The 26,394-nt window shown below is 37.6% G+C and overlaps 1 protein-coding gene across 1 annotated transcript in view; it reads left to right on the top strand.

Moving 5' to 3' along the window:
• Positions 1 to 6,251: 6,251 nt before the first annotated feature.
• The window catches only part of RNLS (renalase, FAD dependent amine oxidase), a gene marked incomplete at both ends in the record, with an annotated part of 268,919 nt that continues 248,776 nt past the window's right edge, over positions 6,252 to 26,394 (top strand). Inside the window, 4 exons of the mRNA XM_079706430.1 lie at positions 6,252 to 6,369; positions 7,255 to 7,360; positions 7,964 to 8,106; positions 12,387 to 12,545. Coding sequence (XP_079562556.1) covers positions 6,252 to 6,369; positions 7,255 to 7,360; positions 7,964 to 8,106; positions 12,387 to 12,545 — 526 coding nt within the window. The remainder of the gene's footprint in view (positions 6,370 to 7,254; positions 7,361 to 7,963; positions 8,107 to 12,386; positions 12,546 to 26,394) is intronic.

The following is a 26,394-nucleotide window of genomic DNA, read 5'->3' as shown; positions in this document are numbered from 1 at the left end:
GTATGGTATTGACATAAAAACAGACACATAGATCAATGGAAGAGAATAGAGAGCCCAGAAACAAATGCACACATATATGTTCAATCAGTTCACAACAAGAGAGCTAAGAACATACAGTGGAAAAAAGAGAGTCTCTTCAATAAATGGTGTTGTAAAAACTGGATAGCCACATGCAAAAGAATGAGACTGGACCACTATATTATACCATGCACAAAAATTAACTCAAAATGGATTAAATACTTTAATGTAAGATATGAAACCATAAAACACCTAGAAGAAAAATAGGGAATAAGCCCCTTGGCATCAATCTTGGCAATGATGTTTTTGTATTTAACACCAAAAGGGCAAGCAAAAAAAGCTAAAATAAACAAGCAAAACTACATCAAACTTAAAAGCGTCTGCACCGCAAAGGAAACCATTAACAGAATGAAGTCAGTCTACCAAACGGGAGAAAATATTTGCAAATTATATCTGATAGAGAGTTAATATCCAAAATATATAAAGGACTCACACAACTCAATAACAAGAAAACAGTTCAACATAAAAATATGGCCAGAGGACCTGGATACACATTTTCCCAAAGAAGACAAACAAATGACCAACAGGTACATGAAAAGGTGCTCAACATCACTAATCATCAGGTAAATGTAAATTATAACCCCAATGAGATATCAACTTATACCTATTAGAATGGCTATTATCAAAGGCTAGAAATAACAAGTTTTGGCAAAGATGTGGAGAAAAGGGAACACTTATGCACCATTGGTGGGGATATAAATTGGTACAGCCAGTATGGAAAACAGTATGGAGGTTTCTCAAAATATTAAAAACAGAAGTATTAATGATCCAGTAATTCTGCTTCTGGATATTCATCTAAAGAAAAGGAAAACACTAACTGGAAAAGAAATATGCACCCCCATGTTCTTTGCAACATTATTTGTAATAGCCAAAACATGGAAGCAATATAAGTCCATTGATGAATGAATGGATAAAGAAAATGTGATATCTCTATCTATCTATCTATCTATCTACCTACCTACCAATCTATCTAAAAAATTCAGCCATAAAAATGAAAAGAATCTTGACATTTTGGACAACATAGATGGACCTTGAGGACATTATCCTAAGTGACGTAAGTCATAGAGAAAGGCAAAACCATATGATCTCACTTATATGTTATCTCAAGAAACAAACAAATGAAAACTGAACTCATAGATAAAAGATTGGTGGTTGCCAGAGATGGGGGGTAGGGATGAGTGAAATGAGTGTACAGGATCAAAAGGTACAAACTTCCAGCTATAAAGTAAGTCATGGGTATGTAATGTACAGCATGGTGACTCTAGTTAATAATATTGTATTGTATATTTGAACGTTGCTAAAAGAGTAGATCTAAAATGTTCTCATCAAAAGAAAAGAAATTTGTAATTATGTGTGGTAATGGATGTTAACTAGACTTATTGTGGTGATCATTTTGCAAACTATACAAAAATCGAATCATTATATCTCAAAATTTGTCTATTTAAAATTAATTTCTTAAAAAATAGCATCAGTTTAAGAAAAGTTCGTTTCGACTTCACAACTTATAATTTAGTAATACCATGAGTTTTTTAAATCATTGCTGTCAAATCTGGAAAGCCCTCTGTCAAGGTTTTGTCATATGTGTGCTTTAAAATTTCAGGACAGTTCAAGTCGCCCTAAATACCTAAGTACTCTCTAAACAGACTACATTTTCCCTAGAAGCCTTTCAAGACTGTTATAAATAATTTACTTACACAGAAATTACTGCAAACTACAAAAATATATTCCCCTATATTTACACTATATATATTCTCAGCTAAGTGTCCGTAGGCAAATTCCAAAATTTCCCATGGCCATGCCAGCACTAGCAAACCAAAGGGGAACAGTGACAAAGAGGAAATGAGAGTGGAAACATCCAATGGTCTTCATCAAATGTGGTTACTATATATTGATTTTCCAAGTTTGTAAAAATATATCACCCTGTGAGTCAATTAGAGAGCCCTGGAAGAGACTTATGCAAGTGAGGGTTTTGAAGCTTAAGCTTTGTGACTTTCACAGTCACTCCAGGTTGGCTTGGAGAGGAGCACTCCGATTTCGAGAGGAGCAGGGGACAAGGTGGATCTGAGAGAACTGAATGATCTGAAAGAAAATATGTAAATTTGAAATACATGCGATCTATTATAATGGACAAATGTTACCATCCTGGAATAAATTTATTACTCTGTATTGGCCTCCACCACCTTCCTTTGCCCAGACACTCAGGAGTGAGTGTGTGTGTGTGTGTGTGTGTGTGTGTGTGTGTGTGTGTGTGTAGGTGGGGGGCGCCTCAGGTGAACATTGCAGTTGCATCCGTTAATTGAAAATAAAGAAACTCTGTTTTCTTTGTGCTTCTGAATAGAATACGAATAAACGTAGGACATTAGTTTTAAAAAGACAAAAAAATACCTCTGTGTTATTCAGTTTATATAAAATTATAGACAGTGAAAACTGATCTATGATGACTAAAATTAGATCAGTGTTTGGCTGCGGACAACTATGAAGGGATAAATTAGTAAGGAGCACGAGGAAGCTTTTGGGGGTGATGACAATGTTTGGTATCTCGATTAGGATATTAGTTTTCTGGATGTATACATGTAGTCCAACTCATAAAATCCTGCCTTTTAAATATGTGTAAATTAATACATATAGCTGATTCACTTCGTTGTACAGCAGAAACTAACACAACATTGTAAAGCAGTTATACTCCAATAAAAAAAAGAGAAAAAAATGTATAAATTAATGTATTTCAATTATATTTCAAGGTGGACAGAATACGAGAGAGGCCTTTTTTCAGAATGATCTTTGCACTCATTCCAAAGGTGTAATTCAAGCAGGTAGGGTGGGTGTTATGAAGCCTGGACCTTGGTTTTATCTTTCTTTGGAATACCTGGTCTTGATCTTGTTTTTCTTGAATCAGTAGCTATTGATACCATCTGACTTAACTGGTCCTAGCAGAGGCATCACTCACGTGGTCTTGAAGATTATGACCTCTCCCACTCTCTGAAGTTTATCTTAGCGTAACTCCTAAACATCTATTATGGTGATCTTTCTAGACCTAGTTTACACATGACATATTTTCATATAAACTCCCAATATAAATAGACTACATTCTTCATGAAATCCATTGAACTTTTTCATTCTTTTTTTTTTTTTTTTTTTTTTTTGCGGTACGAGGGCCTCTCACTGTTGTGGCCTCTCCCGTTGCGGAGCACAGGCTCTGGGCCAGGCTCAGCAGGCTCAGCGGCCATGGCTCACGGGCCCAGCCGCTCTGCGGCATGTGGGATCTTCCCAGACTGGGGCACGAACCTGTGTCCCCTGAATTGGCAGGCGGACTCTCAACCACTGCGCCACCAGGGAAGCCCTTATTCATTCATTTTTAAAAGAATAAGCCTACGGAGAAAATATTTTACTGAACCACAGATAGCAATATACCTATGAACTCTAAAGACTTTATAGTTTGTATTGTGTGACTTACAGATACATTATAATGGCAATTAATTTAAAGTCCTGTCAAGGAATAAATAATGTGAGAAAACTATTATTTTGGGAGAGAAGTTAACATATCATTTTTTCATTTATCCATATTCTTGTTTATAGAAGAGATGCTTAGCAGAAAGGTGAGGTATGACATATATGTCCAAACAAAATGCTAGACCTGTGTAATCTGCACTACCTGGTACAGAACTCAGTATTGTGGCCTGATAGTGCTCAGTAGATGAAGATTAAGTTGCTTCTCAGATTTAAAAGTAGTATCTGGAGATTGTAGTTAACTTATCTCTGACCTAATATACCTATGGCTGTCTGATCCTATACTCAAGTGTACTCGGTGTACATAAGGTACTTTGCAGAAATGAATATTTTAATATTTCTGCCTAGTTAGTAGTTTCTGAGCAAATAAATCTTCAACTTGAATTAAAGGACAAGCCTTGGAAGTTAAATAGTGTTAGACCTAGAATGATTTGCTCCCATTCAAAGAGTAATAAATCTTATTTCCCTGGAATCAGTTGCTTTCATTCTGTGGTAGGGACTTTCCCTTTTCTCTTCCTGAGAAAATTTGTTCACATTCAAAGATGGATGAAACTCTGGGTCATGGAGCCAGCCATTTACATTCCAGTGGAGCAGTTTTCTTTCCCTCTCCCAGGAGGTGAGGTGGCAACTAAATAACTGTCCTATTCCTATTTAAACTGCTGGATTTATAAGTCTAGGGTTCTTCTCCTATGGCACAAGAGAAATCCTTTGTGCCATGGGCCTAATCATAATACAGCTTCAGAAGGGGAACAGATTGAAGCATAAGGAACTGATGTGTTTATTGCTACAATAGTCTTGCTGATCCAGAAACTTTATGTTTACTTGTAGGATAAAATAAATGCATAAAGATATTAAAAACGTATCAGGATAGTTCCAATTAATATCTAGTCAGAAAACAAGTACACTAACAATCACTTCCATAGTTCAGTTCAACAGACGTACAATTTTCAGATTTCCAGAAAATGTCAACTAGGGAAAACATTGTAGTATGTGGGAACCACCTCACTGTATCTCAATGAGATCACATGCAATTTTTCTAAAGAAGCTATTGCCATACAAAATAAACAAATGGATTACCAGTAATATGAAGAGTCTTTGTACTGTGTAGATTTGGACAACAGTGTCTTTAGGAGCTAAAGGTTAGGATGCTCACAAATGCATGGAAATATCCGGGAGACTTTTACAACTGTTCAAACAACTACTGAATAGCTAATGAGAGTTCCTGACAGTGCTGCCATCCATGGGGATGCATAATGTGTGAACTGAATTCCGGAGCTGTTGAAAGAGGGAACCAGAGGTAGGGAAGAGTAAAATAGAAGGTGACATAGAAAATACAAAAGGTTGAAAGAAAATTTTCCAAGCACCTGTGGGGCAGGGTCTAGAAAAGTAAAATGAAATGTTCTCAACTGCTTTAGTTAAAATAAAAGTAGTTAATGACAATGTGATAGAGGATACAATTGTCAGCTTATATAACATTTTGGCATATCTGATATGTTTTGACATGAATTCTTTGTTGGCAGAGGTGAAGTTACACAATCCCTTTGGGAAAAATGATACCTAACTGAATGTAAGGATGAAGATATAGTATGTATGCAAATCGAGTGTTTACATTTCATGGGACACAGTTACAAGTTAGACAAGACCTAGTATTTGTGGCCCATCTTGGCTAAGTTTTTATCTTCCATGGACAGATGGTGTTGGGTAGTGGAGGGCAGTGTGAAAAAGGAGGCAAGTGTTTCAGAAAGCAAGGAGACTTAAGGTGGACCCCTTGATGGCAATCTTCTCCAGGCCCAATTTCTTCAAACTGAGAAAAGGAAACATGTATAAACCAATGAGGAGAATCTGGATTTTTATACATGGCCTTGAAATCCTAGCTAGCCACGGGACCCCGAATCATTCTCATGGCTACATAAGGTAGAATGGCCAACCACCACCAAGTGATTTAAACCATTAGCTTGGATCTTGATGTTTTTGGTTTTTAAAGCTAGACCCTTGATGTTTGGCCTGATAACTACACATGCTTGTCCGATCCATTACATTAACTTCACAAAAAGACAACACCACATTTGGGCTTGATTTAGCATTTTATGATTGAATTTTACTAGTTTTACAGCACAATTTCTATAGGCATAAGCTTTTCATTGTCCTAACATTTCATAATAAAGATGAGTGTGAGTTGGTGTATTTAATTGTATTATACTGATATGATATTTAACTTGATATATTTAAGATACATACTTTAAAATATGTAGGGAATGATTTGAAATGAATAAAGTTATATACATTTCAAAGTTTTTGCCTACAGCAGTGTAGGCAAAACAGTGCCTACCCTGTGGCGAGGCGAGGTCTCACACTCTAACCTACATGATTTACAGGTTCTGGGGGGCGAGGGGCAGGCTGGAATTCACAGCTTATCGGATGGGGCCAGCCTGTCTTGGAAGCCAGCTCCTGGCCCTCAAACCAAGGGGAAGGCCAGTGTTTGCTGGTCTTCAACGCTGATCATCCCCTCAGCCCCGGTCGCCTCCTCTCCGCCCCCTGCAGGCCAGCCGAGGAACTGCTCAGGGATCGGGTGGGGCCCGGAGCGCGGAGCCGACATCTCTAACCCGCTGAGCTTTGGCTGTTGCACCTACTGCAGGCCGGCCACCCCGCCGCGGAGACAGCGGGCCATGGCGCGGGTGCTGATCGTGGGCGCCGGGCTGACGGGAAGCCTGTGCGCAGCGCTGCTGAGGAAGGCGGCGGCCCGTCCTTTGCACCTCGCTGTGTGGGACAAGGCTGGGGACTCAGGTGGGTCGTTTCCCGGCCGAAACGGGAAACGGGGGGAAAAGAAGCCGGTGGGGACTATGGCTTCTGAAGTGGCCTGGGCCCCCCCGGAGTAAGTCTGTGAAGAAAATCCAGCAGCTCGGCGGGCGTCTGGTCATGTGATCGGAGACTTCCGGCGCCCGTGAGGCCTGAGAGGGCGCGCGGGTGGAAGCGGCGACCCCGGCTGGGCTGGGGGGCGGGGCGGGAGTGGCGAGAGCACTTCAGAGGGCGGCTTGAGCGGCCTGGGAGGGATCCTGACTGGAGTTTGCAAAGCCTGGGCCTGCCGCTGTCGCTAAGAAATGGATTTTTTTCTTGGCCGCTCTGTGCCTGGGAGGCTTATCTCTAGATTATGAGAATCCTCAAGTGCCCGTTGACCAAGACTTTACGAAGGTCTAGTTGATAGCATCCTGTCACTCTCCTGAAATCTGACTGCAAGAGGGAAAGCATTCATTGATTCGTTCATTCTGACATTTCATTCATTATTTTGTTTTCTTTTGTCCGTTCGTTCATTCCTTTTACTCAGGTAAATAGATGCCTCAGTCACAGTGCTGAAGGGTGGCGCATTATTCACGTGTTCTTTAAAAAAAATCTCACACTCAGTAACCAAATTGTCTCTTAATTAATTCCTGACAATGTTAGATGACAAAATCTTCAGTATAAAAAAACGTTTTCTAGATGTCTGTAATCTGGAGAAAACAGAATATTTAAAAATGTATTAATTATTATGAAAGTAAAAAATTAAAAAAAAAATTTAAAATATTTCCTCAAACAGTTCTAAGTAATCTATTTGTGGTAACCTGGGGTGAATAGCGTCAACTGCAAAAGGTTCATTCTAATGCACTAAGATATTTTCCTGGGGACTAATTCAAGGGGGAAGAATGACCACAGCCTGCAGTCCTCATAATCCACAGAGCACAGTGGACTTGGGTGCCCAGTACATCACCTGCACTTCTCATTATGCCAAAAAACACCAGAGGTGAGTTAGTCGAAAGGGGTGGAATCTGTCTTACTGGTTGTAGGATGTAAAAAGATACAAATCATCCATTTTTAGCAGGGTTAAACTTTGACTCTTGTAATATCGTGAAATTATGTTATCATCATTGATCGTATTAGCAGTAAAAGGTTAACCTGAGTAAAGCGGGAAAACTGTAATACAAACCTCATCCAATTGTGACCATCAGATGAGGTGTTGCATGGAACATAGTAAGGGCTCAATAAATAAGAGTTCGTATGTTGGTGCTGAGGAAGAGGACAGATAGCTGTGATGGAAGTCAATCTTAACCAGCTTTAAAACTGGTGTATTGAATACCTTTCTTTTTATTTTCACTGACTTTAATTTTGAAATATATGAGAAAATAGACCTTTGACTAAGATTAGCAAAAGACTATGGATTCTCAAAACATTTCCGTTCTTCACCTGAATTATAGTTTTTATTAACACAAAACATATGTTGAGCTGTTCATAGGAAGATTTCTAGTTATTATTTAGGATTGTAATCTCTAAGAATTCTTGGAAGAGAATATAGTATTTAGAGCTAAGTGTAGCATATAGTTATGTTATACATATTGATTTATTTCAGTTTTTATGATGAACTGTTAGCTCGTGGTGTTTTGAAGCCTCTGACCTCTCCTATTGAAGGAATGGTGATAAAAGAAGGAGATTGTAACTTTGTGGCACCTCGAGGAGTTTCTTCAATTATTAACCACTACTTGAAAGAATCAGGTGAGAATAGAATTTTTTCTACCTTCTTTTAAAGTTAGCATTTTAAAATAAAAGTTATACACATAATTAAATATTAATGCTCTAAAGAAAGTTATAAAATAAAGTAAATGTTCTCCTACTCACCACTCAATAGCTAGTTGTCTTCCCCTAAAGTAATCATTGTTTCCAATATATGCTTCCAGAAAAATGTTTATGCATCTATCTATTGTTCTACGTGGCTGTCTCTATTTACCTATTCATATATTTGTATATATTCTTTTTTAAAACATAAATGAGGTTATTTTACATAAGCCATTCTATACTTTTCTCATCTATGTTTATAATAAATCAATCTCTATCTCTATCTATGTCTATATATATCCTATTGGTTCTATTTCTCTGGAGATTCTTGACTGATGCATAATCATAGAGTGAATCATATCTTAGGTCTATTTTCATATCAGCAAATTCAGTGTGCTTCATTCTTTTCAATGCCTGTTCAGTATTACATGTTATGTGTGTATTGTTATTTAGTTAACTGTTAACTTTCTGATAAGTATATGGATTGTTTGGGGGGGTGGTGGGGGGTTGTTTTGGTTTATGCGAATACAAATATTACTGCAATGTTTAACCCTGACATACTTTTGAAAGCATATCTGTAGGATCAGTTCCTAGCAGTACAGTAGATGTGTCAATGGTATGTGCATTTTTTATATAACTAGGTTGTGCCATCTCTTCCTCTTAAAGAATATCTCATCAATAGTGAAGGAGAACATCTCTTTCCACACATCCTGATATTATGGAAATTTAAAAATTTTGCCCATGTGATGGGTTAAAATGGTATTTCCTTGTGTTCTGATTTGCATTTACTTAATTATGAATGAGTTTATGCATCTTTGTTTTGCTAACCACGTCTGTGCTTTTTTTTTTCTTGTGAATGTCTTATTCATAACCTTTGCCCGTTTTCTATGAGGATTTTCATTTGTTCTTTATATTTATTATAAGTGTTTTAAAATGGATTTTTTTGAAAAAGATGATAAATAATCTTGGATGATAAATGATTTATTTTTTAAAACAGAAATAGGCTTCTTGATGAATCATAAATAATTGCCCAACTGAAGATCACTGAGGAAAGGTATAAGGCTGAGTATTTGTTTTGTTTCATAAGCTATTTCTAGAATAGTTACTGTTTTGGTCTCCTTCATCAAATATTACTAATTGGGAACTCTGAGAATCCTTGATACTGGCCATGGGAGAGGCCGGTGAGATTGAATATACAACATGAAGACATAGTAAATACCATTCTGGGTGAGGCCATTTCTCCATCTAGGATTTAGTCTATGATGGTGTATTCATCAGGATTTTCCAGAAAAACAGAATCAAGAGGATATATATATATATATATATATATAAAGATTTATCATATAGAATTAGCTTATGTGATTTTGGAGGCTGGCAAGTCTGAAGATCTGCTGGAGACCCAGGAGAGTTGATGGTTTAGTTTCAGTCCAAAAACCTGAGACCCCAGAGAGCTAAAGGTACAGTTCCAGTCCAAAGGCTGGTGAGCCTGAGACCCAGGAAGAGCTGATGTTTCAGTTCAAGTCTGAAGGCAGGAGAATAAAACAATGTAAACAATGTCCCAGTTCGAAGGCTATCAGACAGGAAGACTTCTTTACTCCTGGGAGGGTCAGCCTTTCTGTTTTATTCAGGCCTTTGATTGATTGGATGATACCCACCTATGTTAGGGAGGGCAACCTGCTTTACTCAGTCTACCAATTTAAATATTAATCTCTTCTAAAAACACCCCACAGACATACCCAGAATAATGTTTGCCAAATATATGGGAACCCCCATGACTCAGTCAAGTTGACACATAAAATTAACCATCACAGATGGTGACACCATTTGGATATTTTGTAGAATGTCACCATCAGCTTCATATATTGCCACCATACAACTTGAAAAAAAAATCTCATTTCCATCATGATTTTTACTTAACCCAAATTAGATGTGCATACTTACTAAAATTTCCAAGTACTTACTAATTGTATTATATATCTAGCCATCCATGCATGCATACATCCATTCATCCAATAAACATTTACTGAGTGCTTACTATATACTGTTTTAGGCACTAATGATACATGAACCAAAGTCCCTGCCTCATATAGCTGAGGGACACTCCTTGAATACATTGTACCTACATCCTTTTGTGTTACGTGTTTGGGGGACTATATGCTTTATTTTCCAATTTTGCTTTGGAAACTCTTGGCAGAAGAGGTCATATTTAATTATTTGTAGCTCAAACAGAATCTAATAGTACCTTGTACATAGTAGGTAGGTATAGTGATATAGCTTTAGATTTCTAAGATATATAAATATACATATATTCATTCTAACTTAGCCAATTCTTAGTAAAAACCTATTTATTCTTTCAATTTGTGCAGTCTGTTGAGAGTGTGAGTACTTTAGATTTCTTATCACTATGTAAAATATTTATTTCAAAAGTAACTTTTAAAAAAGAATTACATACTACTGGTAGAAAATTTGGAAAATACAGAAAAATAGCAGGGGAAAGTGTCACTATAATATATAAATCAACAATAAGTCCTTTTTTTTTTTTTTTTTTCAGTACGCGGGCCTCTCACTGTTGCGGCCTCTCCTGTTGTGGGGCACAGGCTCCGGACGCACAGGCTCAGCGGCCATGGCTCACGGGCCCAGCCGCTCCGCAGCATGTGGGATCCTCCTGGACCGGGGCACGAACCCATATCCCCTGCCTCGGCAGGCGGACTCTCAACCACTGCGCCACCAGGGAAGCCCAACAATAAGTCCATTTTGTGACATACTTTCTGCTTTTTTTAAAAATGAATTTTTATATAATTGAGTTCAAGGTCTGCATATTTTGAGTCTACATATTTCAAGGTCTACATATATTGAGAGATTGACCCCTGGGCCTCATTCCTTCTACCATATTTGCATTTGATTTAAAAAATTTGTAATTACTATGTTGTAGAGTTATTCAAGGGAATGTGAAAGATGTAAAGGTATATGAGATCTGGAGACCTGACATGGAGGAGCCCAAGAGAGTATTTTGGGATAGATAAGACACACCTAAAGCATAGAGATACTTTGGATCAATGTCAGAATGAGTGGTAAAGGCAGTGATTGTCGAGATGAGAAGGATCACATTGGGCTGGAGTAGCTACGGAAAGGAAGCTTCATGGCAAAGGTTGGATTTAAGCTGGATGTTTAGTGGCTAGGAGCACGAGGTGTCCCATGCAGTGATGGACAGGATCTTTCATTGTGCTTTTCCCCCCTTATTCCATTTTTATTTATTTCTTTTCTATTCACGAGGCCAAATAAAAGTAGATTTGCTTTAACATCATATTTTTCTCACAACTGGAATGTGAGGTAAGTACTAGTATACCAAGGAGACTTAATGATCCAATTATATTTTCCTATCTTTCAGTTTATGGTTCATGATTCAGTCTTTTAAACAAATATTGATTAAATACCTAGTACATGCCAAGTACAATACTTTATATGCTATATGCTATATATAGAAAAAACAGGCATAATTTGTGGCTTTTAAATTAAAAGGGAAGAAAATATTAATCATATAACTACTCAAATAATTATTAAAATATCTTTGTGATAAATGCAAATAAGGGAAATGCTATGAGAGAACATTCCAGATTATATTTCTCTTCATTTTGATTCTTTGTCATAAAGGTAATTGATCTATCAATGAGACTTGGATTTCTCTTCAGAGTTTTTTTTTTCAGGTTTAATAGGGAATATTGATACTTTTAATAGGGAATATTGCTCTTTCTTGGTATTACTAGAGAGAATTCTTTACAGCTTTACTAAGATGTATACTTGCTCTACAAAGATAATGAACTTTAGAGTCAGGTGGATGTGGATTTAAATCATGGCGTGACATTTCTAAATCTGTTTCCTTATCTGGGAAATGAATTTGTATAATGTATATCAAGTGTTTGGCATAGTCTTGACATACAGTAGATGATTAATGAAAGGTATCTATGGTTTCTATTATTATTAGTTGTAGTAGTAGTATTTTTTTTCCCCAGAGCAGGCATTGTTAGGGAGGTCCAAGGGCGCCAGAAGGGAGGGATTCCCATTAAACGAGATAGAAAGTAAAGAAAGTGAAGCCCAGGGGCTGTACAAGACGAACTTTACCATTTTATTCATCTGAGTGGATCCAGTCTGTGACTCTTCTCTTCCCTCTCATTCGTATGGAAAATCCTGATGATGTGAATATGATTTTGCTTTTGGAACAGGTGCTGATATCTACTTCAGACGGTGTGTGACCCAGATCAACCTGAGAAATGACAAGTGGGAAGTCCTCAGGGAAACAGGCTCCCCTGAGCAGTTTGATATTGTTGTCCTCACGATGCCAGCTCCTCAGATTCTGCAGCTTCAAGGTGACATCGTCAACTGTGAGTCTCAGCCTGCACTGTTTACCTTAGGGAATGGGCTCCCTTTGATAGAACGTGAATTCAGTTTAACTGACTTAGCAAAGGGTGTATTAGGGATTCTACTGATTTGCATGTTTTAAAAACTGATACTATAGCCTGGTTCATTGTATTAGTCTAGGTCAAATTGAAATCCAGATTTTTAAAAACCCACTTAAAAATGGAATATTTCTCTTTTTTTCCTTGCCTTTAAGAAGTAAGTATTTTTGATGGAGATGTAGTAGTTTGGCCCAAAAGAAGAACAGTCTCTTTGTGGCCATTCTGGAAAAAAGAAGGTTTTTATGATATAAGCATTGATTATGTGACAAGCCTGGTAAACCTTACCTTGGATTGTTCTTGAGTGTGAGTCTCATGTTCTTCCCTGATTGTGATTTGTTGACTCACCTTTCACCTGGCTTCTCCCACCTCCTTTTTAAAAAAAAGCAGCTTTGAGACTAATTCACATACCATACAACTCATTCATTTGAAGTGTATATGTCAATGGTATTTAGTATATCCAACGACATACTGCAACCATTCCCACACTCAATTTTGGAATATTTTCATCACCTCAGAAAGACACCCCATATCCTAAAGCTCTCACCTCCATCCCTCCATCCCTCATCTCTGCCTCCAACTCTAAGCAAACAGTAATCTATTTTCTGTCTCTATAGATTTCCCTGTTACCTGGATTCTTAAGAAAAGCTTTTCTATAGCTCTGCTTTGTATCTACCTATGCCAGATTTAACTGATTATTCTCCTCCCTTTCATCATGTCTGACTGACCCTGACACATAAGTCATTGATTTCTGGAGGATACCTCGTCTTGCTTTGAAGTCCATGAGTTATAACAAAGCAGAGTCTGGTGATGGTGGCAAAGCTTTGGGGATGTGACATGCCTGTAGCTTTTGACTTTGTGGCATGACTGAAGGTGATCTTGGATTTGATTGAGAAATAGCCTTTATGCCACTGTTAGAAAGAAAACTAGTAATGAATATGGTTTATAGATCCTAGATTTAGAACTGTAATAGAGATTGTTCTCTGAGGAAGAATGTAGCTGCGTATTACATCTTGAAAGCAGTTTGAGTATCAGTTCTACCATGCAGTAACAATATATAGCTTCTTTTGTTGTACAGTCTGAGACAGTAATATAGAAAGGATTGGAATGTTTATTAGATAACTATAGGCAAAGTAAAAAACGAATTTCAAAGATCTCTTTCATGAGTCTACCTCTAGTGTGTTGCCAAAGTCACTTTAAAGTAGGATAATTTATTGCCTTGGATTCTGTAATAATTGGATTGTCGGCTCTTTATGATGAAAAAGTTTAAGAATGATTGACTTAGTACTTTTGACTAAGAGTAAGGACCTTTGGGGGGTTTTACTGGCTCAGTTCAGAATTGGACCTCATGCAAGCAATTCTGTGTTTGCTTTGTTGTTATGAAATAACCCATCTTAGCAGTAAAGGTTTAAAACAGAATGTCCTAACATGACCCTTGAATACCTGTGGGTCTAAAACAAAGGGATTAAAAACGTATGATTTCTATTTATCTTATAAATCTCAATAAGGACCTCAGTATGAGGAATTAACGTCATCTCTCTGTTTCTCGAGAACCTTAAATACACTCTTGCTTGCTTATTAGACATCTTCAGTTTCTTGAAAGACCTCCATTTACAAAGCTATCTATTGCCATCTAGTGGACGCAGTATATATTGCAGTTCCCCTCCACATTTTTTTAACTAGAGAGAACTATGAAGATGACCGAAATATAGGCTATAAAACTATCTGTAATATAATTCACAAAACTCCATTCACACAAGGAAATAAATTTAGGTCCATGATAATTAACTTACTCAAAAGTTCATAGCTAATTAGTGACAGAACTAGGGCTGTGCTACAGGTCTCACATTCATACCAACTATTAACAGCCCTGTGTCTTTGGCTTTCTTTGTGCTTGTCTTTTCATTCTCTGTGTCTCTCTTTTTAAATCATGTCTACCCCTTAGAATCAATATAGTACCATCTCTTACATGAAAGACTTCCCTTTTGATTACAGTGTGGTCTAGATTTTCCCTTATCCATCCTCCCTTTCCCTATTTTCCTTTTTACAAAAGAAACAGAACTAGTTTTTTTTTTTTTTGGCAATTACTTATTACACTTACTACATTCTCCCAGTTAGGAGAACAGGGAAGCTTTATGAACTATATAGTGAACCTCTATGATTCATGATTTGCCATCTGGTTCTATAACAGTGCTACTCTCTATATATTAATATTATAAAAACTAACTCACTTAATCCTCACAACAATTCTAATTACTATTATTTCCATTCTTGGTGGTGATGCTGAGATGTGAGCCTTAGTAGTGTGACTCCAGAGCCCATACATGTAACCACTGTTATACACGGTGTCAGACTACCCTATTATTGATTGTTTCATGTATTTGTGAGTTCCCACAGTGTCCCGCTCATTTTTTTTTTTTTTTTCTTTTTTTTTTGTGGTACGCGGGCCTCTCACTGTTGTGGCCTCTCCTGTTGCGGAGCACAGGCTCCGGACGCGCAGGCTCAGAAGCCATGGCTCACGGGCCCAGCCACTCCGTGTCACGTGGGATCCTCCCGGACCGGGGCACGAACCCGTGTCCCCTGCATCGGCAGGCGGACTCTCAACCACTGCGCCACCAGGGAAGCCCAGGAGTGCATATTTTTAAAGGTCTCCTAATGGATAATCTTCCTTTATAGTTTGGTATGCTATCTCACATCCTTAAAACCAGAATGCTAATTTTTTTTTCTTATGAAACGAAAGGAAAGAAGGAAGGAATGAAGGAAAGGGAGGGGAAAGGAAGGAAGGAAAAAAGAAAGAAAGAGACAGAGGCAGAGAGACACAGAGAGAGAAGGAGACAGACTGGGTCTGGAGCTGGACTACCCATGTGAGAGCCACTCCTTCTATCCCCGTGTAGACTCATGTGCATTCCTGCTCTGACCAGATGAATCCATAGAGGTGAGAACCATATTCATCTGAGCAGAAACATGTCAGTAACCCTCGGAGAGAAAATGTGCTAGTCCTGCCCTACCCTTACCCGATAAAACACTGCTAATTTTGAACCAAAGCCCTCAAGCCCCCTAACATTACTTCAGAAAGCAGACAAATGATAGCAAAAGTGTGATCCATGCTGAGCATGTGGCCACAGATCAGGAGAGTTGCCAAAAAGAGAGTTGAGAGAGGCAAGGAGAGTCATCTAGCTGGCCTCCTTTCTTGAGGAATCCTGGTCTCCTCTGGGTTCCTTGAATGAACTACACATTCTTCATCTGTGCGTTTACTCACAAAGCTCCCGTTGCCTGGAACAATTTGACACATCCTTTGTGTTCTCTGTCCTTCAGGACCCAGCTCTGGGCCTCTGAGTTCTTCAGAGCGTCCTGGGGGCTCTGTGCTTCAGGGAAAGCGTTCAGAACCTTCTCTAGCACTTGGGTTTTATACTACTTATTTAGCATTGTCTACTCTGTGGAGGGAGTGAAGAACTTAGACTGACAAAGCCAGGATTCGTAACCCAGCTCTGCCACTTACTGTCTGGGTGATTTGGGGCAAGTTGCTTAACCTCTCTGAGCTTCGATTTCCATGTTAATAAAATGAGGGTAAATAACATTATCTAACCACATAGGATTACAGTGAAGATTACATGAGGTAATCTGAGTAGAGGATTTAGAAGTATTAAAGTTAATGTTCCCAGTAACTTTTTAGTGTTTGTGACTTTTTACCATTAAGGAAGAAGTCTGAGATGTCTATTTAAAGGGTTGTATGCTTGGTGTTGGGGATTAACCAAAGGTGGCTATTTTATTTTCAGGGTTTTACAAGTAGGATACATTACAGACATATTCCTTGCTGTGAAAGAACATGACAACTGCCTTGAAAACTCTACGTTAATTAACTTTTAATTAACGAACTGATCACTTTTGTAAGAGGAGTAAGTCATTATCGGAGCTTTTTCAGAAGTCAACAGTGACATTTTTATGAAAGCCACCTCTTTTAGAGGGAGGTACAACCTCACTCTCCCCTTCACCTCTTCACCCCACACCCCCAAACCTGCACCAGAGTAAGAGAATAAACACCTTGTCATAACATCTACCCCCACCTGCATGACTTCCATGCACACTGTTCATAGGATCACCCATACCTCTGAGGAAGCATCATTATGGGAATATTTCTTAAGTGTCCCCATGTTCCTGACATTTTTCTAAATGCTAACTCAAGAAATTTAGAAGATGCCATGCCCATTGGCCAGGTGTTCTCATGAAGCTGTGTGTGGGCACAAAAATAACAGATGAGCTTTACGTCTGACAAGTGTAAAAGTTCTGTGTTAGGAGAAACTGATGTGAAAGCATTTTTATAAGATGATGTGGTCTGAGCTCTTGGTTATGAATGAGCTCTTGGTTATGAATAAGCAAATGGTAGTGGGGGAGATGTCTCTGTAGATGATTCATTATCAGTCAAATGTGTGCCCACAAAAAGGCAGCCAGAAAAATCCTAGTAAGGATTTTGGATATCAGTAATAAGGATATTGGAAACACAGTGAGAAACATTACTTTGCCCTTGTGTAAAACAATGGTGTATTTGTATCCAGAATATCGTATGGTCATGTTGAGTTAGAATTTACAGCACTAGGGTGCAAAGGATCATCTGTTCCTTCATTTCTCTAAATATACAAATTATCTGCTTAGAGCGTCTTTTTATCCACCTGATAGGAAACCCACCCTCAGTCATCATTAGAGCTGCCTCCCTTCCCTTTGGGATCACACAGGAACCTCAGGCTTTTGTAGTGCCAGAAAACAGGGGAGGTGTGGGGCGTAAGTCCATAAGGTTGCCATCATTATTGCTCCTCCTCTGCTGTGTGGGGCTGGGCCAGCCCTGGTCCTCTGACATGGGTTAGACACATTGCCTTGTGTGGACTCAGGGATGCCTTTCAAGGGATAACACTGAGATCTTTCCACTGCTCTCCAGGGTGAGAGACATGCTTCAAAGGCATTCTGCAGCAAGATCCCAGCTGGGCTGGGTACACAAGTGAGAGCCAGGCCTCTCTCTCTCTCCCCCAAACCCCTGTCCCTTAAACATTTCATCTCCACTCCATACCCACTCCCACTTTCAGGAATCCACTAGCTGAATCCAACTTAAGACTCTGAAAAAGAAAGACACTTCACTTTCACACGTCTGTATGTGAGGCGGAAGGCATCCCAACCTTTAGAAACACAACAGTGAGCATCTCTTTCATAGATTGGAGGGTGGAGAAAGGAGAGTTGATTTTCCCTAAATGACTTATTTTGGTGAGTTCTTTAATTTCTGGTTGCTATATTATAGCAAAGATGTAATAAACCTATAGGTCTCAAGAATGCAAACTATAATAACTAAAGGATGCATACATGAATACAGTCTAAAAGAAATGAAAAATCCTTTATCTAGAAATATAAAACTCCACAGTTGTACAATGGAGATTTACAATGGCAATAGAGATATATGTATACATATACATGTATATTTAATTATAAATTAGGAGAATCTGAAATTGTTATTAAAATTCTAGAATACAACACCAAAGGAAGAACAGAAACCTTCAAGCCTTAAGGTACATAGTTTTAGACTAAGGAAATGCCACTTTACTTCAAAGTACAGAAGTTTTCAATCCAATAAAATATTATTTATTTGACTGCATCTAAAAAATGCTTACTTGGCTTACATTTTAAAAATTGAAACACTTGTTCGCCTGAAGTGTAGTCATTTAAAAGTTTCAGTAAATTCACAGATGGTAGGTTTTTAATGAACTATTAAAAATCCTAGGGGTACATTTTTAACTTTCTAAAGATGTCCTAGTAAATAACCACTTTCTCAGTAGTCACCTACGTACTATCCCCCTCTTTTCTCACATCGGTGCTCTAGCAAGCAAAACAGAGCTCCTCAGGCTGTCCCCTCACTCTGTTTTCCTTTCTAACCTCTGGCTACATACTCTGGCTTCAGATATTCTAACACCAATTTGCACCTTAATGCTGTACTTGACGTACACAAAATTGTTCAGTATCTTTCTTTTAATATTATGTGATTTTTGAATTTGAATTTTATTTTATAATTAATACACTTTATTGATGAAAAACTTGAAAGTAAAAAGAAAATAGAATGCATTCATAATTCCAGCCCCATGGATCTTAACCCAGTTAATACATATTTCTAGGTATTTTTAAGGTAGAAATAAAATATATTTTTTACTTTATAATATCTTAGGAAAAAATTTTCAATGCCAGTGAATGTTCATGTTTGTCATAATTTTTACTATATAGTGTTCTATTCTTTGGATTTACCTTTATGTATTAAACCAGTTTGATAAGCATTTAGGAGGTTTCCAAGTTTGCAAAGTGTAGCTTTGATAGCGCAAGTCTGAAACAAAAATTTTCTGCACTAAACTCCATACTGGATGCAAACGGTTATTTTCATATAGAGTAGAATAAGGTCCTCTTGATGACTTTTGTTCTAAGTTTTATTTGTTAATCTAATGTTTTATTTCTCTCTGTGTGCCTTAGAATAAGGTTTCATTAAAAAATCCTGTTGGACTACTGATTTGAATTGCATTGAATTTGAGTGTTAATTTAGGAAGAATTTATGTCTTTACAGTACTGCATCTTCTCATCCAAGAAAATCAAAGTTCTCTATTTAGGTATTTTTACGTCCTTCAGAAAAATTTTGTAGCTTTTATCTTAAGAACTTACACATTTCTTATTAGGCTTATTGTGGAATCTTTTATATTTGTAGAGATTGTGAGTAATATCACTTTTGTTGTTTTATGTTTATTTAAGTATTTACAGAGAACACCACCTAGCTGAACTTTTAAATCTAACATGAAAAGTCTGTTTCTTTTGATAGGAGAATTCAACACTTTTACATTTATTGGAATAATAACTATATTGTATTTATCCTTTACATCTATGTCTACTTACTTATTTTACTTTTTTTTTCACTTTTTTCCACTTTCTTATTTGCCAGCTTTATCAAGTATTTCTTATTCCTTTCCTCACATTATTTATAGGAGCTACAGTGCTTTGTCATTCCATTAATGGTCATCTTCTTATCCCTTACAAACACACTTAAATTTAAACATATTCCATCTCCCTCCTATTTCTCTCTACCTCATTCCACAAATATTTTTTGAATGTCTACTGTATTACATTTTATTGGGTAAGTTAAAAAAAATTAAGTAGTCCTATTTTTTCCTCTCCCCAAATATATTTTTTATTACTTTAAATGACAAAGCTGATTAATAATCTTATAAAAAATGAAGCAATCCAAAGTTGAATTAGTAATTCATTCCCTGTGCTGTCTTCCTTTCCCACTCCCTGGAGGTAACTGATGTTAACAGTTTAGTGAGTGCCCTTCCACACCTTGCTTCAGGCATATGGGCACCTTCTAAATGTATTGGTTTGAAATTTGCATTTTAAATTAATTTCTTTGGATAAATACATCTAATTTATTTCTATTTAACAGCTGCATGATTTTCTCTAGTTTGGGAGTACCAGAACTTAGTTTTTCATCTCATTGTTTATTGATAGCATTCAGGTGGTTTCTCTTTTTTTCCTATTTATTCCTGTCTATTGCTAAATTGGGTGATAAAATACCAACATTGGAATTTGGGGGTCAAAAGCTCTGTATGTTTTAATACATACTGCTGTATTACTTTCCAAAAATTTTGTGATGATTCTCATTCTTAATGTTTGAGAATGCCTGTTTTCTATATACTCATTTGCACTGGACGTTTTAAATTTTTTATTCATCTTTTTAAGATTTCTGCCAAATTGATAAATGAAAACAGGTACATCATTCTTGCTTTAATTTGCATTTACCTTGACTGAAAGTGAGATTGAGCCTCATTTCATAAGTTTATTGGACATTTAGATTTCCTCTTTTGTAAATGTCCTGGTCATCTCCTACACTATCTTTTCTAGTGGGCTATTTGTCTTTTAGGAGCATTTTATATATGAGATATTAAAGTTTTTCATATGGTATTACAGATATCTACCAGACTACCATTTATTTGTATTTTGCTCTTGTTTATGTCATTTGCCATAATAATTTGTTAAGATTTTTATTTAGTCAAGTCTGTCTTTTCTTTTATAGATTTCCTGACTTGCTAAGAACTGTTTTTCTCACTCTAAAGTCATATAAATATTATAAATTATATTTTAATAATTTTAATTCTTATGCTTTACATTTAAATCTTTATCTATTGACATAATATGTGTTTTATAAGGTATGAGATATGGATCTAGCTTTGTGGGCATTTTCCCCCATAGTGGTACCAATTTTATTTGCACCATTTATTTAATAAGAGTTTCTTTTCCCCACTAAATTGAAATTCCACATTTGCTATATGATAAGTTCCTTATATACTTGCATCTGTTTCTGGGTATCTATTCTGTTCCATTTATTTACTCCTTTGCCAAACCATCACTATTTTCTTTATAATCACTTTGTGGTTGTAACTCACTTTTAAGGAGTCTGAACTATATGGGTGTAAACATGAGGAAGTTTTATTTTTTCCTGGAACTGCCCTCACACTTCCCTATTTGAACTCCATGTCTTTCTAGAGATTGAGTGCCTTAATGACATCTTGATCATTTGCTCCAACTTTCTAGTCACTTTTGGCTGTTGGAATAGTCTCATTTTGGTTTTTAAGACACAGCTGTGTTTATTTTTGAACTTCAGTGCCAGGTAGACCTGTATGTTGTACCAGGGGCTTGTAGCAGAGTGAATTGTGGGGTCTGTTTTACACACACACCCCTTCAGTCTCTCTTTGAATATCTACCCACCCCTCCCTTCAGACTATATTCTCCAGGAGACATTGATTGCTCCTATGACTGGCAGCTTGTTGGTGGTAAGAAGGTAGCCTTGGCTTCCCTGCACTTCATTCCTGTTGTCTGATGCTTAGTGTTGGTTCCATGTAGACAGTGTGTGGTGTGTTTTCTTGGCCCAGTGGGCAGATTTCGGCTTCACACTGAACCTTTCTGGGGCTGTTAACAAACCCCTCCTATAGCCTAGAGGCAGCGAAGTCAGCGCGCCAGCAGAGCTTTGCCCCAGCCCCTGCAGGTTCTGCAGTTCAGCAAGTACGTAGTCAGAAAACATGGTCCTTGTCAAACCTTCCTGGAGCTCCCTCCGCAGGGTTTGTTTCCGAATTATCCTCTGGGGACCTCCTAGGGAGGGGAATCACCTCCTCCCAGCTCACAGGATTTGGGGAAAAAACTTCTCTCCTGGAATATGACACTCCTGAGAGAGCTTTCATATCCCCTTGAGTCTTCTTCCTATATTGACTGGGTAGTGGGGCTCAGAGCAGTAAGGCCAGTTCTTACTGGTAATTTCTCAGAACTCTCTGAGAGCAGATGGCCAGATCCTTCTCCAGTGGCTTCTTTATTGCTTTTTGTCCCTAACTTTACAGAGAGCCAGATTAAAGGAGCAAAAATACTATTGCAGTTTTAATGTCTGGAAGGCAAGAATTTCCTTACTATGCTTTTATTAATATATCCCAATTTAATAATAACCATGCCCCCATCAAAAGAGTTTGCTTGTTGACCTCCCTCTGCCCGGCCTTCAAATTCAGTTTAAAACTGCTTCCACAATAATGTCTTCCCGACAACCAAGACCAGGCTATTTCTCCCATTACATGTTAGCCTAGTTTCCTGCACCTCATGTTTTAACACTATCACAATTGTAATTAACTAATGGCTTAATCCATTGTGCAATGTGTGCCTTTCCTGGTAGAATTTAAGAATATAAAGTATAAGAAGACGGGAGCTGGTTCTGACTTACCTACTGCTTGTGAGCGCCTCACACATGTATGCCTCAGTCTCTATTTACTGAGTGGATGACTGACTAGTCTGAAATACATCATGAAGGACAGGCAGAGGGAGAGGAAGAGGAGGCTTTGGTGAGAAAACAGGTCTTAGCAAAAAGTTGGAAGTAGAAACACTTGTTTTATATATTGGAGCCTGAAAATAGATTGGCTTAGTGGGAGTAAAGGCTTTGCAGTGGGGAATTTTGGGGAGATAAAGCTGGAAATGTGGATTTGGGGCAGAATGCAGTGAAAATCTGTTGAACAAATAGCAGAGGTCCTAGTTCATCAAAAAATATGGCATCTACCTTTTAAAACCTGACTAGATACATTGAGATGGGAAACAACTTTACCTAATTGGATTGGGAGGAAAAAAACATTTGAGGACTTGGGGAACACTGTTCAAAAGGCTTCTAATCTTAACACATACACTCTCCTTAAACAGACACTTAACTTAGAACTTTGGTAATCTATACCACAAAAATGCATAATCTCAGAACTTATTATGTACCATAGAATATAATGATAAAAGATTACTCATAATGAATACCTTCAACCTCTTTTCTAGAACTTCTAGAATCTCCCATCATCCTTGATGGAAAAATGAGAACCAATTCTTTTTACTAAAAGAAGTTTAAATTCTTCATTCTTCCTTGAGATTTTGATGAAAAGATTTTGATTACAAGCACAGGAAACAAAAGTCCTTTATTCATTGAATAATATGCTTAATTGCTTTTTCCAGCAGACCATCTCCATAGGAGGGGAAATAATTCAATTTCTAAACTTCTTTAGATATTAGCTGTTTTGTTGGGCTTCCTGCAAGCTTATGAACTGAGATCTCAATTTTAGACCAAAAAAATAATTATTACTATTAAATTCCTTTTATTTATTGTATCTTGATCTTCACCTTTTGTATCTGCCTCATCTACTTGTCCTTATTATTATTTACAAAATATTAGACATGGAGAGTTCCACTTAATCTTATATTCTCTCTCTAAGTGCCTGAGAGGGACCCCAAGCTAATCTTTGCCTCTCTGCCACCCTCCCAAAACTTGAGAGTCAGCAGAAATGGCAGAGACTTTCATTCATCTTGGAGTTTAGAGTGATCTGGCACTGATATTATCAATACTCGTGCTTATTACCCACTCCAGGTCCTGACAGGACAGAGGGAGTTTTCGTACTTAAATGTCCTTCTGAGGAACGAGTTACTTGTGTTGGGAAAAAAAAAAAGAGCAAGAGAATTAACTTGATGATGATGATAACCAACATCAAACAGAGTTTTTGTGAATTTCTGTTATTAAGCATTTTACCTACAGTATATCTTTTACTCTTTACAGTCACCTTATGAACATTATTTTATCCCATTTTATACAAGGGGAAAGTGAGTCTCAGGGAAATTAAGACAACTTCTCTGATGTCACATATCTTTTGGGTGGCAGATCTGGAATCCAGATTTTCTCTAGGCTCTAGTAATTGGGGCAAGGTACCTTTTGGCCTCTTTGCCCAGCACTAATGTGTATGATCTCCCCATGCTTGATATAAATGCATCTATGATGTCAATATTTGGACTTTTTTGTTCTTGTACACATGCTGTCAATAGACGCATGATGTTTGAAACTAGGCCAGAAGGTTGCTTCTCTAAAGGAAGAAAAGATCCCTTCTTAATGCTGTCTTACTGCTGTGTACTTCCTTCCAAACTTAGAACTCTATTTTTCATTCAGAGTTCTTCGATAACAGAAAGGCTTTAAAAAGAAATGTCAAAACTAGAGATGGGGTGAGATGAAAGAGCAGAGAGCTATAATTTATTGAATTGCATCATTATCACCAACTGAGTCATCAACTGAATTGAATTAAACTTTTCCCCATCTGAGCTGGCAAAGACATTTTAAAGAGAGAAGAAATTTGAGAACTAAGATTCTTAGCTTTCTGGCTGACAAAGACATTTTAAAGAGAGAAGAAATTTGAGAACTAAGATTCTTAGCTTTCTGGTAGAAAAATCTGAAGATTCAAATAAAATGTGCTAAACACAAATAAGAACATATTACCACAACCAACTACTAATTTTAAAACAGGGAATTTTTTTTTTTTTTTTTTTTTGCGGTACGTGGGCCTCTCACTGTTGTGGCCTCTCCCGTTGCAGAGCACAGGCTCCGGATGCGCAGGCTCAGCAGCCATGGCTCACGGGCCCAGCCGCTCCGCGGCATGTGGGATCTTCCCGGACTGGGGCACGAACCCGCGTCCCCTGCATCGGCAGGCAGACTCTCAACCACTGCGCCACCAGGGAATTCCAAAACAGGGAATCTTAAACATTTAAGATTAAAAGAGAGCAAGAGAGGAATAGAAGAATACCAACGTTCTACATTGGATAAGCTTTTTCTCCAATTTGTTTTTCTTTTCCACCAATGTATATAATTTAAGAAGTTTCTTATTCTGTTGCATGAGACCTATGAGATATGGCTATCTGCTGACCAGACATTCTGGTCTTCTATCACTCTTCTGAAATCTAGTTTCCAGAGTCTGACATTTTTCATTCTGACTTGAATGTTTGCTTCTAGAAAAGAATGAGAGGGAGAATCTAAAAAAATACTTGAGTAGCTAGCACAGAACGTTTTATGTTTACCAGTGTAGAATTCTCTGTTGGTTTGAGGAAGCTATTTAAATATCAGTCTCTCTCAAAATTTCTACCATGAAATAGACAAAGAAAATTACTATATCCAAGGCAGAGTTTGCTTTCCATTTCTGTGAGTTCTTATAATTTTACTTGCCACAGGCATATGAGATTATAAAATTTTATTCCAAGGAGAGAAATTAAAATCCAGTTTTATTTTTTTAAATGGCAATTGTAATATTTTATTCAGATGTTGAATTTATTTTTTCATTATATAAATATTTATTGAACATCTACTGTGTGCTAGAAACTGTTCTAGACATGCTGAATACAGCAGTGAGCCAAACAATAAAAGTTCCAAGGAACTTCTCTTCCAGTGGTAGGAGGCATAATATTCTATAATATTCTATTCCAGTGGGAGGAGGAAAAATAAGTAAAATATCTATGTGAGATAATAGTAAGTACTGGGAAAGAAAATGAAGCTGCTATATGGAAATAAAAAGTGACCAGGAGTACTTTTGTGTATAGTATGAGCAGACCTGTGACAAAGTGATTTTTGAGCAGCAGAGACTTCAAGGTAGTGAAAATGTGAACCATGAGATTATCTGGAGGGGTATCCTTGCAGAAGTAGCTGCAAGTAGAAAAGCCCCAAGGAATGAGGAGTTTCACAAGGGGGCCGTTGTTGCTGGTGTACAGTGCATAAGGCGGGGCAGTGGTAAGAGGTTAGAGCAGAGAGGAAGCAGGAGGCCCAATTATATAGGGCTTTGTGGACTCTGATAAAGACATTGGGTTTTACTCCACATGAGATAGAAAGCCATTGAAGGAATGACATGATCTAACTTAGATTTGAGGAGGTGTTTTCCTGCTGTTGTGTGGAATTTAGACTGTAACAGAGTTGAGTTGACCAGATGGACTGATACTATAAAAATACAGGGCAGAAGTGAGGGTAGCTTGGGTTATAGCAGGTGGTGTGTTGAAAAATGGTTGCAAGCCAGATGCACAATAATCAATAGTTTTTGCATCTATTCTCTTCCTGATACAGGATCTCAAGTGTTCAGATAGTTAGGGAGAAAACTAAGCATCAGTGGTGCCAAGAAAATGTTTGACGGAAGAGGAAGTGATAAGCTATACAAATGCTGCCTATAGTTTCATGTAAGAGTTGGTCATTGGATTTAGCAATATGGAAAGCATAGGTGACATTGACAGTAGTAGTTTCTGTGGGGTATTAGGAATGAAAAACAGATTGGAGAAGGCTCAAGAAGAAACAGGAAGAGAGGACATTGAGATAGTGGGTGTAGACCAGTGTTTGTCAATCGGTTTTTTCATTATCATCCCCCTAAAGAGTTTTTTAGACACTTTTTCCTAATTGTCCTCCACC

This window comes from Hyperoodon ampullatus (assembly GCF_949752795.1).
Source record: "Hyperoodon ampullatus genome assembly, chromosome: 1".
NCBI classification, from domain to species: domain Eukaryota; kingdom Metazoa; phylum Chordata; class Mammalia; order Artiodactyla; family Ziphiidae; genus Hyperoodon; species Hyperoodon ampullatus.
This window is presented reverse-complemented; position numbering and strand designations above follow the sequence as displayed.